Source organism: Stegostoma tigrinum, chromosome 41 (genome assembly GCF_030684315.1).
Source record: "Stegostoma tigrinum isolate sSteTig4 chromosome 41, sSteTig4.hap1, whole genome shotgun sequence".
NCBI lineage: Eukaryota > Metazoa > Chordata > Chondrichthyes > Orectolobiformes > Stegostomatidae > Stegostoma > Stegostoma tigrinum.
The window spans coordinates 443,983-459,813 of record NC_081394.1 but is presented as its reverse complement, the minus strand read 5'-3'; the positions used below and the strand labels follow the sequence as shown (position 1 = coordinate 459,813).

At 56.9% G+C, this 15,831-nt stretch overlaps 1 protein-coding gene across 3 annotated transcripts in view; it reads left to right on the top strand.

The window, feature by feature from the left end:
* LOC125448435 (rho GTPase-activating protein 33-like) overlaps nucleotides 1-15,831 on the top strand; it is a 119,544-nt gene that overhangs the window by 82,420 nt on the left and 21,293 nt on the right. For 2 of the 3 annotated variants that reach the window (XM_059641341.1, XM_059641343.1), the window contains 3 exons: nucleotides 78-134; nucleotides 8,057-8,206; nucleotides 9,310-9,412. In XM_059641341.1, the coding sequence (XP_059497324.1) occupies nucleotides 78-134; nucleotides 8,057-8,206; nucleotides 9,310-9,412 (310 nt within the window). The remainder of the gene's footprint in view (nucleotides 1-77; nucleotides 135-8,056; nucleotides 8,207-9,309; nucleotides 9,413-15,831) is intronic. The other variant, XM_059641342.1, reaches the window with a different exon arrangement.

The window sequence follows — 15,831 nt, the reverse complement described above, 5'->3', positions numbered from 1 at the left end:
CTTAGCAAATGAGTGAGTCTTGCCTGCTGTCTGAAGGCTCTGGGTTCATTCTCCTGTCCCGTGCTTTGTCTTGCCAGATTCGGAAGTAAATGCAGTGATGACAGGGGCTACAGACCCACCGTCACCTACGTCAGGTAAAGCATACTGTTTCCACAACGATAAAGTCACTAGACAAAGCTCCGGGGATCGGAAGACGAGGGGAAGGGGTGATTCTCACTGACTCTGATGGTGCAATTTCATTGAATGGGAATCTGACACTAAATGTCCCGTTTGCATTCACTCTCAATTGTTGCAGAAACTGTTCTGGTGCACTGATGCCCTCTAGGGCTGGAGGTCTGCCATCCTTACCTGAACTGGCCTACATGTGACTCTAGCCCCACTGCAATTGTCGCGGGGGGCATTCTTGTCAGAACTCAGGCTGCATAGGGACAGGCGATAAATGCTGGCCCAGCCAATGGGACCCACATGACAACAAAAGATGTGCAGGACAGTGGTTCTGGATCGCTGGGCTGTCGGAGGGTCAGTGCTGAGGGAGCGGGCCCTGTCGGAGGGTCAGTGCTGAGGGAGTGCCGCACTGTCGGAGGGTCAGCGCTGAGGGAGTGGGCACTGTCGGAGGGTCAGTGCTGAGGGAGCGCCGCACTGTCGGAGGGTCAGCGCTGAGGGAGTGGGCACTGTCGGAGGGTCAGTGCTGAGGGAGTGCCGCACTGTCGGAGGGTTAGCACTGAGGGAGTGGGCACTATCGGAGAGTCAGCACTGAGGGAGTGGGCACTGTCGGAGGGTCAGCGCTGAGGGAGTGGGCACTGTCGGAGGATCAGTACTGAGGGAGTGCCGCACTGTCGGAGGGTCAGCGCTGAGGGAGTGGGCACTGTCGGACGGTCAGTGCTGAGGGAGCGCCGCACTGTCGGAGGGTCAGCGCTGAGGGAGTGGGCACTGTCGGAGGGTCAGTGCTGAGGGAGCGCCGCACTGTCGGAGGGTTAGCACTGAGGGAGTGGGCACTATCGGAGAGTCAGCACTGAGGGAGTGGGCACTGTCGGAGGGTCAGCGCTGAGGGAGTGGGCACTGTCGGAGGGTCAGTGCGGAGGGAGCGCCGCACTGTCGGAGGGTCAGCGCTGAGGGAGTGGGCACTGTCGGAGGGTCAGTACTGAGGGAGCGCCGCACTGTCGGAGGGTCAGCGCTGAGGGAGTGGGCATTTTCGGCGAGTCAGTGCTGAGGGAGCAGGCACTGTCGGAGGGTCAGTGCTGAGGGAGTGGGCACTTTCAGAGGGTCAGTGCTGAGGGAGCGGGCACTGTCGGAGGGTCAGTGCTGAGGGAGTGGGCACTTTCGGCGAGTCAGTGCTGAGGGAGCAGGCACTGTCGGAGGGTCAGTGCTGAGGGAGTGGGCACTTTCAGAGGGTCAGTGCTGAGGGAGCGGGCACTGTCGGAGGGTCAGTGCTGAGGGAGCGGGCACTGTCGGAGGGTCAGTGCTGTGGGAGCGCCGCACTGTTGGAGGGTCAGTGCTGTGGGAGCGCCGCACTGTCGGAGGGTCAGTGCTGAGGGAGCGGGCACTGTCGGAGGGTCAGTGCTGAGGGAGTGGGCACTGTCGGAGGGTCAGTGCTGAGGGAGCGGGCCCTGTCGGAGGGTCAGTGCTGAGGGAGCGCCGCACTGTCGGAGGGTCAGTGCTGAGGGAGTGGGCACTGTCAGAGGGTCAGTGCGGAGGGAGCGGGCCCTGTCGGAGGGTCAGTGCGGAGGGAGCGGGCCCTGTCGGAGGGTCAGTGCTGAGGGAGCGCCGCACTGTCGGAGGGTCAGTGCTGAGGGGGAGGGCACTGTCGGAGGGTCAGTGCTGTGGGAGTGGGCACTGTCGGAGGGTCAGTGCTGTGGGAGTGGGCACTGTCGGAGGGTCAGTGCTGAGGGAGCGGGCACTGTCGGAGGGTCAGTGCTGAGGGAGCGGGCACTGTCGGTGGGTCAGTGCTGAGGGAGCGGGCACTGTCGGAGGGTCAGTGCTGAGGGAGCGGGCACTGTCGGAGGGTCAGTGCTGAGGGAGTGGGCACTGTCGGAGGGTCAGTGCTGAGGGAGTGCCGCACTGTCGGAGGGTTAGCACTGAGGGAGTGGGCACTATCGGAGAGTCAGCACTGAGGGAGTGGGCACTGTCGGAGGGTCAGCGCTGAGGGAGTGGGCACTGTCGGAGGATCAGTACTGAGGGAGTGCCGCACTGTCGGAGGGTCAGCGCTGAGGGAGTGGGCACTGTCGGACGGTCAGTGCTGAGGGAGCGCCGCACTGTCGGAGGGTCAGCGCTGAGGGAGTGGGCACTGTCGGAGGGTCAGTGCTGAGGGAGCGCCGCACTGTCGGAGGGTTAGCACTGAGGGAGTGGGCACTATCGGAGAGTCAGCACTGAGGGAGTGGGCACTGTCGGAGGGTCAGCGCTGAGGGAGTGGGCACTGTCGGAGGGTCAGTACTGAGGGAGCGCCGCACTGTCGGAGGGTCAGCGCTGAGGGAGTGGGCATTTTCGGCGAGTCAGTGCTGAGGGAGCAGGCACTGTCGGAGGGTCAGTGCTGAGGGAGTGGGCACTTTCAGAGGGTCAGTGCTGAGGGAGCGGGCACTGTCGGAGGGTCAGTGCTGAGGGAGTGGGCACTTTCGGCGAGTCAGTGCTGAGGGAGCAGGCACTGTCGGAGGGTCAGTGCTGAGGGAGTGGGCACTTTCAGAGGGTCAGTGCTGAGGGAGCGGGCACTGTCGGAGGGTCAGTGCTGAGGGAGCGGGCACTGTCGGAGGGTCAGTGCTGTGGGAGCGCCGCACTGTTGGAGGGTCAGTGCTGTGGGAGCGCCGCACTGTCGGAGGGTCAGTGCTGAGGGAGCGGGCACTGTCGGAGGGTCAGTGCTGAGGGAGTGGGCACTGTCGGAGGGTCAGTGCTGAGGGAGCGGGCCCTGTCGGAGGGTCAGTGCTGAGGGAGCGCCGCACTGTCGGAGGGTCAGTGCTGAGGGAGTGGGCACTGTCAGAGGGTCAGTGCGGAGGGAGCGGGCCCTGTCGGAGGGTCAGTGCGGAGGGAGCGGGCCCTGTCGGAGGGTCAGTGCTGAGGGAGCGCCGCACTGTCGGAGGGTCAGTGCTGAGGGGGAGGGCACTGTCGGAGGGTCAGTGCTGTGGGAGTGGGCACTGTCGGAGGGTCAGTGCTGTGGGAGTGGGCACTGTCGGAGGGTCAGTGCTGAGGGAGCGGGCACTGTCGGAGGGTCAGTGCTGAGGGAGCGGGCACTGTCGGTGGGTCAGTGCTGAGGGAGCGGGCACTGTCGGAGGGTCAGTGCTGAGGGAGCGGGCACTGTCGGAGGGTCAGTGCTGAGGGAGTGGGCACTGTCGGAGGGTCAGTGCTGAGGGAGTGCCGCACTGTCGGAGGGTCAGTGCTGAGAGAGCGGGCACTGTCAGAGGGTCAGTGCTGAGGGAGTGGGCACTGTCGGAGGGTCAGTGCTGAGGGAGTGCCGCACTGTCGGAGGGTCAGTGCTGAGGGAGTGCCGCACTGTCGGAGGGTCAGTGCTGAGGGAGTGGGCACTGTCGGAGGGTCAGTGCTGAGGGAGTGCCGCACTGTCGGAGGGTCAGTGCTGAGGGAGCGGGCACTGTCAGAGGGTCAGTGCTGAGGGAGCGGGCACTGTCGGAGGGTCAGTGCTGAGGGAGCGGGCACTGTCGGTGGGTCAGTGCTGTGGGAGTGGGCACTGTCGGAGGGTCAGTGCTGAGGGAGCGGGCACTGTCGGTGGGTCAGTGCTGTGGGAGTGGGCACTGTCGGAGGGTCAGTGCTGAGGGAGTGCCGCACTGTCGGAGGGTCAGTGCTGAGGGAGTGGGCACTGTCGGAGGGTCAGTGCTGAGGGAGCGGGCACTGTCAGAGGGTCAGTGCTGAGGGAGCGGGCACTGTCGGAGGGTCAGTGCTGAGGGAGCGGGCACTGTCGGTGGGTCAGTGCTGTGGGAGTGGGCACTGTCGGAGGGTCAGTGCTGAGGGAGTGGGCACTGTCGGAGGGTCAGTGCTGAGGGAGTGCCGCACTGTCGGAGGGTCAGTGCTGAGAGAGCGGGCACTGTCAGAGGGTCAGTGCTGAGGGAGTGGGCACTGTCGGAGGGTCAGTGCTGAGGGAGTGCCGCACTGTCGGAGGGTCAGTGCTGAGGGAGTGCCGCACTGTCGGAGGGTCAGTGCTGAGGGAGTGGGCACTGTCGGAGGGTCAGTGCTGAGGGAGTGGTCACTGTCGGAGGGGCAGTGCTGAGGGAGTGGTCACTGTCGGAGGGTCAGTGCTGAGGGAGTGGTCACTGTCGGAGGGTCAGTCCTGAGGGAGCGCCGCACTGTCGGAGGGTCAGTGCTGAGGGAGTGGGCACTGTCGGAGGGTCAGTGCTGAGGGAGTGGTCACTGTCGGAGGGTCAGTCCTGAGGGAGCGCCGCACTGTCGGAGGGTCAGTGCTGAGGGAGTGGGCACTGTCGGAGGGTCAGTGCTGAGGGAGTGCCGCACTGTCGGAGGGTCAGTGCTGAGAGAGCGGGCACTGTCAGAGGGTCAGTGCTGAGGGAGCGGGCACTGTCGGAGGGTCAGTGCTGAGGGAGTGCCGCACTGTCGGAGGGTCAGTGCTGAGGGAGTGCCGCACTGTCGGAGGGTCAGTGCTGAGGGAGTGGGCACTGTCGGAGGGTCAGTGCTGAGGGAGTGGGCACTGTCGGAGGGTCAGTGCTGAGGGAGTGCCGCACTGTCGGAGGGTCAGTGCTGAGGGAGTGGGCACTGTCGGAGGGTCAGTGCTGAGGGAGTGCCGCACTGTCGGAGGGTCAGTGCTGAGGGAGTGGGCACTGTCGGAGGGTCAGTGCTGAGGGAGTGCCGCACTGTCGGAGGGTCAGTGCTGAGGGAGCGGGCACTGTCAGAGGGTCAGTGCTGAGGGAGCGGGCACTGTCGGAGGGTCAGTGCTGAGGGAGCGGGCACTGTCGGTGGGTCAGTGCTGTGGGAGTGGGCACTGTCGGAGGGTCAGTGCTGAGGGAGTGCCGCACTGTCGGAGGGTCAGTGCTGAGGGAGTGGGCACTGTCGGAGGGTCAGTGCTGAGGGAGCGGGCACTGTCAGAGGGTCAGTGCTGAGGGAGCGGGCACTGTCGGAGGGTCAGTGCTGAGGGAGCGGGCACTGTCGGTGGGTCAGTGCTGTGGGAGTGGGCACTGTCGGAGGGTCAGTGCTGAGGGAGTGGGCACTGTCGGAGGGTCAGTGCTGAGAGAGCGGGCACTGTCAGAGGGTCAGTGCTGAGGGAGTGGGCACTGTCGGAGGGTCAGTGCTGAGGGAGTGCCGCACTGTCGGAGGGTCAGTGCTGAGGGAGTGCCGCACTGTCGGAGGGTCAGTGCTGAGGGAGTGGGCACTGTCGGAGGGTCAGTGCTGAGGGAGTGGGCACTGTCGGAGGGTCAGTGCTGAGGGAGTGGTCACTGTCGGAGGGTCAGTCCTGAGGGAGCGCCGCACTGTCGGAGGGTCAGTGCTGAGGGAGTGGGCACTGTCGGAGGGTCAGTGCTGAGAGAGCGGGCACTGTCAGAGGGTCAGTGCTGAGGGAGTGGGCACTGTCGGAGGGTCAATGCTGAGGGAGTGCCGCACTGTCGGAGGGTCAGTGCTGAGGGAGCGGGCAATGTCGGTGGGTCAGTGCTGAGGGAGTGGGCACTGTCGGAGGGTCAGTGCTGAGGGAGTGGGCACTGTCGGAGGGTCAGTGCTGAGGGAGTGGACACTGTCGGACGGTCAGTGCTGAGGGAGTGCTGCACTGTCGGAGGGTCAGTGCTGAGGGAGTGGGCACTGTCGGAGGGTCAGTGCTGAGGGAGTGGTCACTGTCGGAGGGTCAGTGCTGAGGGAGTACCGCACTGTCGGAGGGTCAGTGCTGAGGGAGCGGGCACTGTCGGAGGGTCAGTGCCGAGGGAGCGGGCACTGTCGGAGGGTCAGTGCTGAGGGAGTGCCGCACTGTCGGAGGGTCAGTGCTGAGGGAGTGGGCACTGTCAGAGGGTCAGTGCTGAGGGAGTGCCGCACTGTCGGAGGGTCAGTGCTGAGAGAGCGGGCACTGTCAGAGGGTCAGTGCTGAGGGAGTGGGCACTGTCGGAGGGTCAGTGCTGAGGGAGTGCCGCACTGTCGGAGGGTCAGTGCTGAGGGAGTGCCGCACTGTCGGAGGGTCAGTGCTGAGGGAGTGGGCACTGTCGGAGGGTCAGTGCTGAGGGAGTGGGCACTGTCGGAGGGTCAGTGCTGAGGGAGTGGTCACTGTCGGAGGGGCAGTGCTGAGGGAGTGGTCACTGTCGGAGGGTCAGTGCTGAGGGAGTGGTCACTGTCGGAGTGTCAGTCCTGAGGGAGCGCCGCACTGTCGGAGGGTCAGTGCTGAGGGAGTGGGCACTGTCGGAGGGTCAGTGCTGAGGGAGTGGTCACTGTCGGAGGGTCAGTCCTGAGGGAGCGCCGCACTGTCGGAGGGTCAGTGCTGAGGGAGTGGGCACTGTCGGAGGGTCAGTGCTGAGAGAGCGGGCGCTGTCGGAGGGTCAGTGCTGAGGGAGTGCCGCACTGTCGGAGGGTCAGTGCTGAGGGAGCGGGCACTGTCGGAGGGTCAGTGCTGAGGGAGCGGGCACTGTCGGAGGGTCAGTGCTGAGGGAGCGCCGCACTGTCGGAGGGTCAGTGCTGAGGGAGTGCCGCACTGTCGGAGGGTCAGTGCTGAGGGAGCGGGCACTGTCGGAGGGTCAGTGCTGAGGGAGCGGGCACTGTCGGAGGGTCAGTGCTGAGGGAGTGCCGCACTGTCGGAGGGTCAGTGCTGAGGGAGTGCTGCACTGTCGGAGGGTCAGTGCTGAGGGAGTGGGCACTGTCGGAGGGTCAGTGCTGAGGGAGCGGGCACTGTCAGAGGGTCAGTGCTGAGGGAGTGGGCACTGTCGGAGGGTCAGTGCTGAGGGAGTGGGCACTGTCGGAGGGTCAGTGCTGAGGGAGTGGGCACTGTCGGAGGGTCAGTGCTGAGGGAGTGCTGCACTGTCGGAGGGTCAGTGCTGAGGGAGCGGGCACTGTCGGAGGGTCAGTGCTGAGGGAGCGGGCACTGTCGGAGGGTCAGTGCTGAGGGAGTGGGCACTGTCGGAGGGTCAATGCTGAGGGGGTGGGCACTCTCGGAGGGTCAGTGCTGAGGGAGTGGGCACTGTCGGAGGGTCAGTGCTGAGGGAGTGGGCACTGTCGGAGGGTCAGTGCTGAGGGAGTGGGCACTGTCGGAGGGTCAGTGCTGAGGGAGCGGGCACTGTCGGAGGGTCAGTGCTGAGGGAGCGGGCACTGTCAGAGGGTCAGTGCTGAGGGAGTGGGCACTGTCGGAGGGTCAGTGCTGAGGGAGTGGGCACTGTCGGAGGGTCAGTGCTGAGGGAGTGGGCACTGTCGGAGGGTCAGTGCTGAGGGAGTGCTGCACTGTCGGAGGGTCAGTGCTGAGGGAGCGGGCACTGTCGGAGGGTCAGTGCTGAGGGAGCGGGCACTGTCGGAGGGTCAGTGCTGAGGGAGTGGGCACTGTCGGAGGGTCAATGCTGAGGGGGTGGGCACTCTCGGAGGGTCAGTGCTGAGGGAGTGGGCACTGTCGGAGGGTCAGTGCTGAGGGAGTGGGCACTGTCGGAGGGTCAGTGCTGAGGGAGTGGGCACTGTCGGAGGGTCAGTGCTGAGGGAGTGAGCACTGTCGGAGGGTCAGTGCTGAGGGAGTGGGCACTGTCGGAGGGTCAGTGCTGAGGGAGTGGGCACTGTTGGAGGGTCAGTGCTGAGGGAGTGGGCACTGTCGGAGGGTCAGTGCTGAGGGAGTGGGCACTGTCGGAGGGTCAGTGCTGAGGGAGTGAGCACTGTCGGAGGGTCAGTGCTGAGGGAGTGGGCACTGTCACGGGGTCAGTGCTGAGGGAGCGGGCACTCTCGGAGGGTCAGTGCTGAGGGAGTGGGCACTGTCGGAGGGTCAGTGCTGAGGGAGTGGGCACTGTTGAGGGTCAGTGCTGAGGGAGCGGGCACTCTCGGAGCTGTTGTTATTTGGATGTAATATGAATGTGAGGGGGTTTTTACATTTCTCATACCCAGTGTGACTGAGTGATGTGTTAGTTACTGTCAATATGTCCCTGCCCCTGGCCTGTTCTCTCTGCAGTCTGTAAGAAACGTGGGAAATTGATGGGATTACTTCGGAACTTCATAAAATCTCGTCCCAGTCGCCAGAAGCTGAAGCAGCGAGGAATTCTGAAGGAGAGAGTTTTTGGATGTGACCTCGGAGAGCACCTCCTCAACTCTGGCCTGGATGGTACTTCCCACCCCACAAACCACTGCTGACCCTCCCAGACTGACTGCCCTTCCCACATCACCACCTTGATCATCAACTGACCCCTTCAACTTGGCACTGACCTTCTTGACCTCACTCTGACCCCCAACCTCATGTAGATCCCAATCAGTGTCCGAGTGCCTGCCTCTCTCTCGTTCACTCTCCAACCCCCGCCCTCGATCATGTCTGAATGTCTGATTCTCTATTGGTCACTCCCTGACCCTATCTCTCAGTCACCCTCTGAGTGTCTGATGTCCCATCCGTTGCTCTCCCATCCTCTCTTGGTCACTGTCACTCTGAGTGTCTGACCACCCCCCCCCACCCCCACCTTGCTCACTCTCAGAGTCTCCAACGCTCTCTCAGTCACTCTCCAAGTGTCTGTTCCTCCCTCTGTCACTTTCGGAGTCTGCAATCCTCCCTCGGTCACCTTCCAAGTACCTGACCCTCCCTTTGCCCCTCTCTGTGTGTCTAACCCTCTCGTCCGTCACTGTCCAAGAGTCCTACCCTCCCTCAGTCATCCTGCAAATGTCCAACGCTCCCTCGGCCACTCTGACACTCCCTTGATCTCCCTCCAAGTGTCTGATCCTCTCTCGACCACTCTCTGATCCTCTCTCGGCCACTCTCTGATCCTCTCTCGGCCACTCTCTGATCCTCTCTCGGTCACTCTCTGACCCTCCCTCGGTCACCCTCTGAGTGTCTGACCCTCCCTCGGCCACTCTCTGAGCCTCGCTCGGCCATTCTCTGACCCTCCCTCAGTCACTCTCTGACCCTCCCTCGGTCACCCTCCGAGGGTCTGACCCTCTCTCGGCCACTCTCTGACCCTCTCTCGGCCACTCTCTGATCCTCTCTCGGCCACTCTCTGATCCTCTCCTGGTCACTCTCTGACCCTCCCTCGGTCACCTTCCGAGGGTCTGACCCTCCCTCGGCCACTCTCTGATCCTCTCTCGGCCACTCTCTGATCCTCTCTTGGTCACTCTCTGACCCTCCCTCGGTCACCCTCCGAGTGTCTGACCCTCCCTTGGTTACTCTCTGACCCTCCCTCAGTCACTCTCTGACTCTTTAACTCTGCTCCTGTCTCTCTACAGTGCCTCAGGTATTGAAAAGTTGCTCCGAGTTCATTGAGGAATTTGGGATCGTTGATGGGATTTACCGAGTGTCAGGAATCTCATCCAATATCCAAAAACTACGGTAAATGCCCTCATACCTCACCACAATCCATCTCCTCACACTGCTGTGCTCCCCCTTCATGGAGGGTTTAAACTCATCTGGCGGGGACAGTGGGACGGTAGCTCTAGGGAGGCGAGAGTGAAAGGTGAAACCAGTACAGAAGGTACAGTGAGCAAATTACATAGACAACAGTGTGACTGAGAATGAGGGAACAATGATGAATTATATATTTCAAAGCAAGGGTATCCTGACAGGTAAGACAGATGAACCCAGGGCATGGATGGGTACATGGGAGTACGATATCGTAACGATTACAGAGACCTGTCTGAGGGAGGGACAGGCCTGGCAGCTCAGTCTTCCAGGGTACCGATGCTATAGGAAGGGGAGGCAAGAGATGAGGGTGAGTGGCATTATTGAGAAGGGAGAACGTCATGGTAGTACTGAGAGTGGACGTTCCTGAGGGATTACCCAGTGACAGTACATGCATGAAACTCCAAAATAAGAAGGGGTTGATTACTTTGTTGGTCTTCAGTAGACAGTGGGAAATTGAGGAACCAATATATAGGGAGATTGCAGATAGCTGCAAGAATAATAGGGTTGTGATAGTCGGTGATTCTAACTTTCCTGACATCAACTAGGGCTGCCGCAGTGCTAAGGGTTTGTGTGGAGAGGAATTTGTTCAGAGTGTTCTAGAAAACATTCTCGAACAAGATGTATCAGTGATAATGGGAATTGCAGATGCTGGAGAATCCAAGATAATAAAATGTGAGGCTGGATGAACACAGCAGACCAAGCAGCATCTCAGGAGCACAAAAGCTGACGTTTCGGGCCTAGACCCTCCATCAGAGAGGGGGATGGGGTGAGGGTTCTGGAATAAATAGGGAGAGAGAGGGAGGCGGACCGAAGATGGAGAGAAAAGAAGACAGGTGGAGAGGAGAGTATAGGTGGGGAGGTAGGGAGGGGATAGGTCAGTCCAGGGAAGACGGACAGGTCAAGGAGGTGGGATGAGGTTAGTAGGTAGGAGATGGAGGTGCGGCTTGGGCTGGGAGGAAGGAATGGGTGAGAGGAAGAACAGGTTAGGGAGGCAGAGACAGGTTGGACTGGTTTTGGGATGCAGTGGGTGGAGGGGAAGAGCTGGGCTGGTTGTGTGGTGCAGTGGGGGGAAGGGACGAACTGGGCTGGTTTTGGGATGCGGTGGGGGAAGGGGAGATTTTGAAGCTGGTGAAGTCCATATTGATACCATTGGGCTGCGGGGTTCCCAAGCGGAATATGAGTTGCTGTTCCTGCAACCTTCGGGTGGCATCATTGTGGCACTGCAGGAGGCCCATGATGGACATGTCATCTAGAGAATGGGAGGGGGAGTGGAAATGGTTTGCGACTGGGAGGTGCAGTTGTTTATTGCGAACCAAGTGGAGGTGTTCTGCAAAGCGGTCCCCAAGCCTCCGCTTGGTTTCCCCAATGTAGAGGAAGTCACACCGGGTACAATGGATACAGTATACCACATTGGCAGATGTGCAGGTGAACCTCTGCTTAATATGGAAAGTCATCTTGGGGCCTGGGATAGGGGTGAGGGAGGAGGTGTGGGGGCAAGTGTAGCATTTCCTGCGGTTGCAGGGGAAGGTGCCGTGTGTGGTGGGGTTGGAGGGCAGTGTGGAGCGAACAAGGGAGTCACGGAGAGAGTGGTCTCTCCGGAAAGCAGACAAGGGTGGGGATGGAAAAATGTGTTGGGTGGTGGGGTTGGATTGTAGATGGCGGAAGTGTCGGAGGATGATGCGTTGTATCCGGAGGTTGGTGGTGTGGTGTGTGAGAACGAGGGGTATCCTCTTTGGGCGGTTGTGGCGGGGGCGGGGTGTGAGGTATGTGTTGCGGGAAATGCAGGAGACGCGGTCAAGGGTGTTCTCGACCACTGTGGGGGGAAAATTGCGGTCCTTGAAGAACTTGGACCTCTGGGATGTGCGGGAATGGAATGCCTCATCGTGGGAGCAGATGCGGCGGAGGCGGAGGAATTGGGAATAGGGGATGGAATTTTTGCAGGAGGGTGGAAGATGTAGATGGCCCTACTAGAGAGGGGGCTAACCTTTGGGAAATAAGGCAGGACAGTTGTTCGTGGGGGAGCACTTTGGGACCAATGAGCATAATTCCATTAGTTTTAAAATAGCAATGGAAATGGATAGGCCTGGTATACAAGTTAAAGTTTGAAATTGGGGTAAGGCCAATTTTGAAGGTCTTAGACAGGAACTCTCAAAAGCCCCATTTCTGAAGAAGGATCCCAACCCGAAATGTCAACTTTTCTGCTCCTCTGATGCTGCCGGGCCTGCTGTGTTCATCCAGCTCCACACTGTGTTATGTCTGACTCCAGCATCTGCAGTCATTACTATGTCTGAACTCTGAAAAGTTGATTGGGGCATGCTGTTTGCAGGCAAAGTGGGAGGTTTTTGAAAATGAGTTACAGGGTTCAGGGCCAGTATGTTCCTTTTAGAGTGAAGGGTAGGCCTGGCGCGGTATGGGAGCACTGGATGACTAGAGTTATTGAGGCTCTGGTCAAGAAAATGAATGAGGCATAAGTCAGGTATTTAGACAGCTGGGAACAAATGAATCCCTTGAGGGTTATGGGGGTATAGGAGTACACTCAAGAGGGAAATCAGGAGGGCAAAAAGACGACATGAGACAGCTTTGGCAGATATGGTTAAGGAGAATCCAAAGAGATCCTACAAATACATTAAGGACAAAAGAGTAACTAGGGAGACAGTAGAGCATCTGAAAGATCAATGAGGCTGTCTATATGTGGAACCACAGGAGATGGGTGAGATACTCAATGAATATTTCTTGTCAGTATTGACTGTGGAGAAGTATCTAGAAGCTAAAGAAGCTGGGAGACAAATAGTGCGATCTTGAAAAGAGTCCACATTACAGAAGAGGAGGTGCTGGAGATCTTAAAATGCATTTAGGTAGATAAGTCCCCGGGGCCTGATCAAGTGTACCCCAGGACATTATGGGAAGTGAGGAAGAAATTGCTGAAATCTTGAAAAGAGTCCACATTACAGAAGAGGAGGTGCTGGAGATCTTAAAATGCATTTAGGTAGATAAGTCCCCGGGGCCTGATCAAGTGTACCCCAGGACATTATGGGAAGTGAGGAAGAAATTTCTGGGCCCCTCGCTGAGATATTTGTATCATCAATACCCACAGGTGAGGTGCTGGAAGACTGGAGGTTGGCTAATGTGGTGCCATTATTTAAGAAAAGTGGTAAGGAAGAGCCAGGGAATTATAGACTGCTGTGCCTGATATTGGTGGTGGGCAAGTTTTTGGTGGCACAGGATGTACATGTATTTGGAAAAAGCAAGGATTGATTAGGGACAGTCAGCATGGCTTTGTGCGTAGGAAATCGTGTCTCACTAACGTGAGTTATTTGAAGAGACGACCAAGGAGATAGATGAAAGCAGAATAGTAGACGTTGTCCACATGAACTTTATCAGGTCTTTTGGGAAGGTCCCACATGGGAGACTGGTTTGTAAAATTAGATCACATGGGATCCAGGGAGAGCTAGCCAACTGGATACAGAATTGGCTTGAAGGTAGGAGACAGAGGGTGGGGGCAGAGGGTTGTGTTTCAGACTGGAGGCCTGCGACCAGCGATGTGCCACAGGGATCAGTCCTGGGTGCAAAGCTTTTTGTCATTGATATCAATGATCTGGATGCGAACATGGGAAGCATTGTTAATAAGTTTGCAGATGACACCAAAAATCAGTGGTGTAATAGACAGCGAAGAAGGTTACCTCAGAATACAGTGGGATCTTCAATAAATGGGCTGAAGGGCCAAGGAGTGTCAGATGGAGTTTAATTGAGATAAATGTGAGGTACTGCATTTTGGAAAGGCACATCAGGGCAGGGCAAATAGCCTTCATGGTAAGGTCCTTGGCAGTGTTGTCAAACAGAGAGACCTAAAGGCCCTTGTGCATGATCCTTGAAAGTGGTGACTCAGATAGACAGGGAGGTGAAGGAGGTGTTTTGTACACTTTGTTATCACTGGTCAGTGCATTGAGTATAGGAGTTGAAAGGCCATATTACATCGGGACTTTGGTAAGGCCACATTTGCAGTACTGTGTACATTTCTGGTCGTCCTTCTGTAGGAAAGATAATATTGAACTGGAAAAGGTGCAAAAAAGATTTACCAGGATGTTACTGAGGCTGGAAGGTTCAAGAGAGATAGACTGGGAGATTTATTTCCTTGGAGCATTCGAGGCTGAGAGATGACTTTATAGAGGTTAATAAAATCACGAGGGGCATGGATAAGGTAACAGCCAAGGTCTTTCCCCCCAGGGTAGGGGAGTCCAAAACTAGAGGGGCACAGGTTTAAGGTGAGAGGGGAAAGATTTAAAAGGGACCTGAGGGGTAACTTTTTCACACAGAGGGTGGTGCGTGTATGGAATGAGCTGCCAGAGGAAGTGGTGGGGGCTGGTACAGTTACAGCATTTAAAAGGCACCTGGATGGGGACATGGATAGGAAGGGGTTAGAGGGAAATGGGCCAAATGCTGGCAGATGGGACTGGATTAATTTAGAGTATCTGGTCGGCACGGATGAGTTAGGCTGAAGGGTCTGTTTCTGTGCTGTCTGGCTCTATGACTGTCTTCTCGCTATCACAGAGTTACTCAATCACACTCTCTCCATAAATGAATTTCTCTCAACTTCTTTCTTCATCCAAGGTGCACCTCTCATTGCCTTCCACCCTCATTCCTTAGCTCTCACTCTCTATCACTGTCTGCCCTTCTGTTACCCTCTGGTTTGACACCTGGAACATTAGCTATCTTTGAGTAACACACTCTCTCCCTCTCTCTATCAGTAACTCTCTGTCTCTCTCTATCATTCAGTAACACTCTATCCATCAGTGACACCCCTCTGTCTATCAGTAATTCTCTCTCTCTATCAATCAGTAACACTGTCTCTCTATGAGTGACATCCCTCTCTCTCTCTATCAGTAATTCTGTCTTTCTCTCTATCACTAACTCTTTCTCTCTCAATCAGTAACTCTCTCTCTATCAGTAACTCTCTATCTCTCTATCAGTGACTCTCTCTCTCAGTGACTCTCTCTCTCTATGTGACTCTCTCTATCAGTGACTCTCTCTCTATCAGTAACTTCCTCTGTCTCTATTACTAACTCTCTCTCAATCAGTAACTCTCTCTCCATCGGTAACTCTTCTCTGTCTATCAAAAACTCTCTCAATCAGTAACTCTTTCTCTGTCTATCAAAAACTCTCTCAATCAGTAACTCTCTATCGGTAACTCTTTCTCTGTCTATCAAAAACTGTCTCAATCAGTAACTCTCTCTCTCTATTAGTAACTCTCTGTCTCAGCCAGTAACTCCCTCTGTCAGTAACTCTCTCCCTCAATCAGTAACTCTCTCCCTCAATCAGTAACTCTCTCCCTCAATCAGTAACTCTCGCTCTCTATCAGTAACTCTCTCTCTCTATTAGTAACTGTCTGTCTCAGCCAGTAACTGTCTCTCTGTCAGTAACTCTCTCCCTCAATCAGTAACTCTCGCTCTCTATCAGTAACTCTCTCTCTCTATTAGTAACTCTCTGTCTCAGCCAGTAACTCTCTCTCTGTCAGTAACTCTCTCCCTCAATCAGTAACTCTCGCTCTCTATCAGTAACTCTCTGTCTCAGCCAGTAACTCTCTCTGTCAGTAACTCTCTCCCTCAATCAGTAACTCTCGCTCTCTATCAGTAACTCTCTCTCTCTATTAGTAACTCTGTCTCAGCCAGTAACTGTCTCTCTGTCAGTAACTCTCTCCCTCAATCAGTAACTCTCTCCCTCTATCAGTAACTCTCTCTCTCTCTCAGTAACTCTCTGTCTCAGCCAGTAACTGTCTCTCTGTCAGTAACTCTCTCCCTCAATCAGTAACTCTCGCTCTCTATCAGTAACTCTCTCTCTCTATTAGTAACTCTCTGTCTCAGCCAGTAACTGTCTCTCTGTCAGTAACTCTCTCCCTCAATCAGTAACTCTCGCTCTCTATCAGTAACTCTCTCTCTCTATTAGTAACTCTCTGTCTCAGCCAGTAACTCTCTCTGTCAGTAACTCTCGCTCTCTATCAGTAACTCTCGCTCTCTATCAGTAACTCTCTCTCTCTATTAGTAACTCTCTGTCTCAGCCAGTAACTCTCTCTCTGTCAGTAACTCTCTCCCTGTCAGTAACTCTCTCCCTCAATCAGTAACTCTCGCTTTCTATCAGTAACTCTCTCTCTCTCTATTAGTAACTCTCTGTCTCAGCCAGTAACTCTCTCTGTCAGTAACTCTCTCCCTCAATCAGTAACTCTCGCTCTCTATCAGTAACTCTCTCTCTCTATTAGTAACTCTCTGTCTCAGCCAGTAACTCTCTCTCTGTCAGTAACTCTCTCCCTCAATCAGTAACTCTCACTTTTTCTGTCTATTAGTGATACTGTCTCT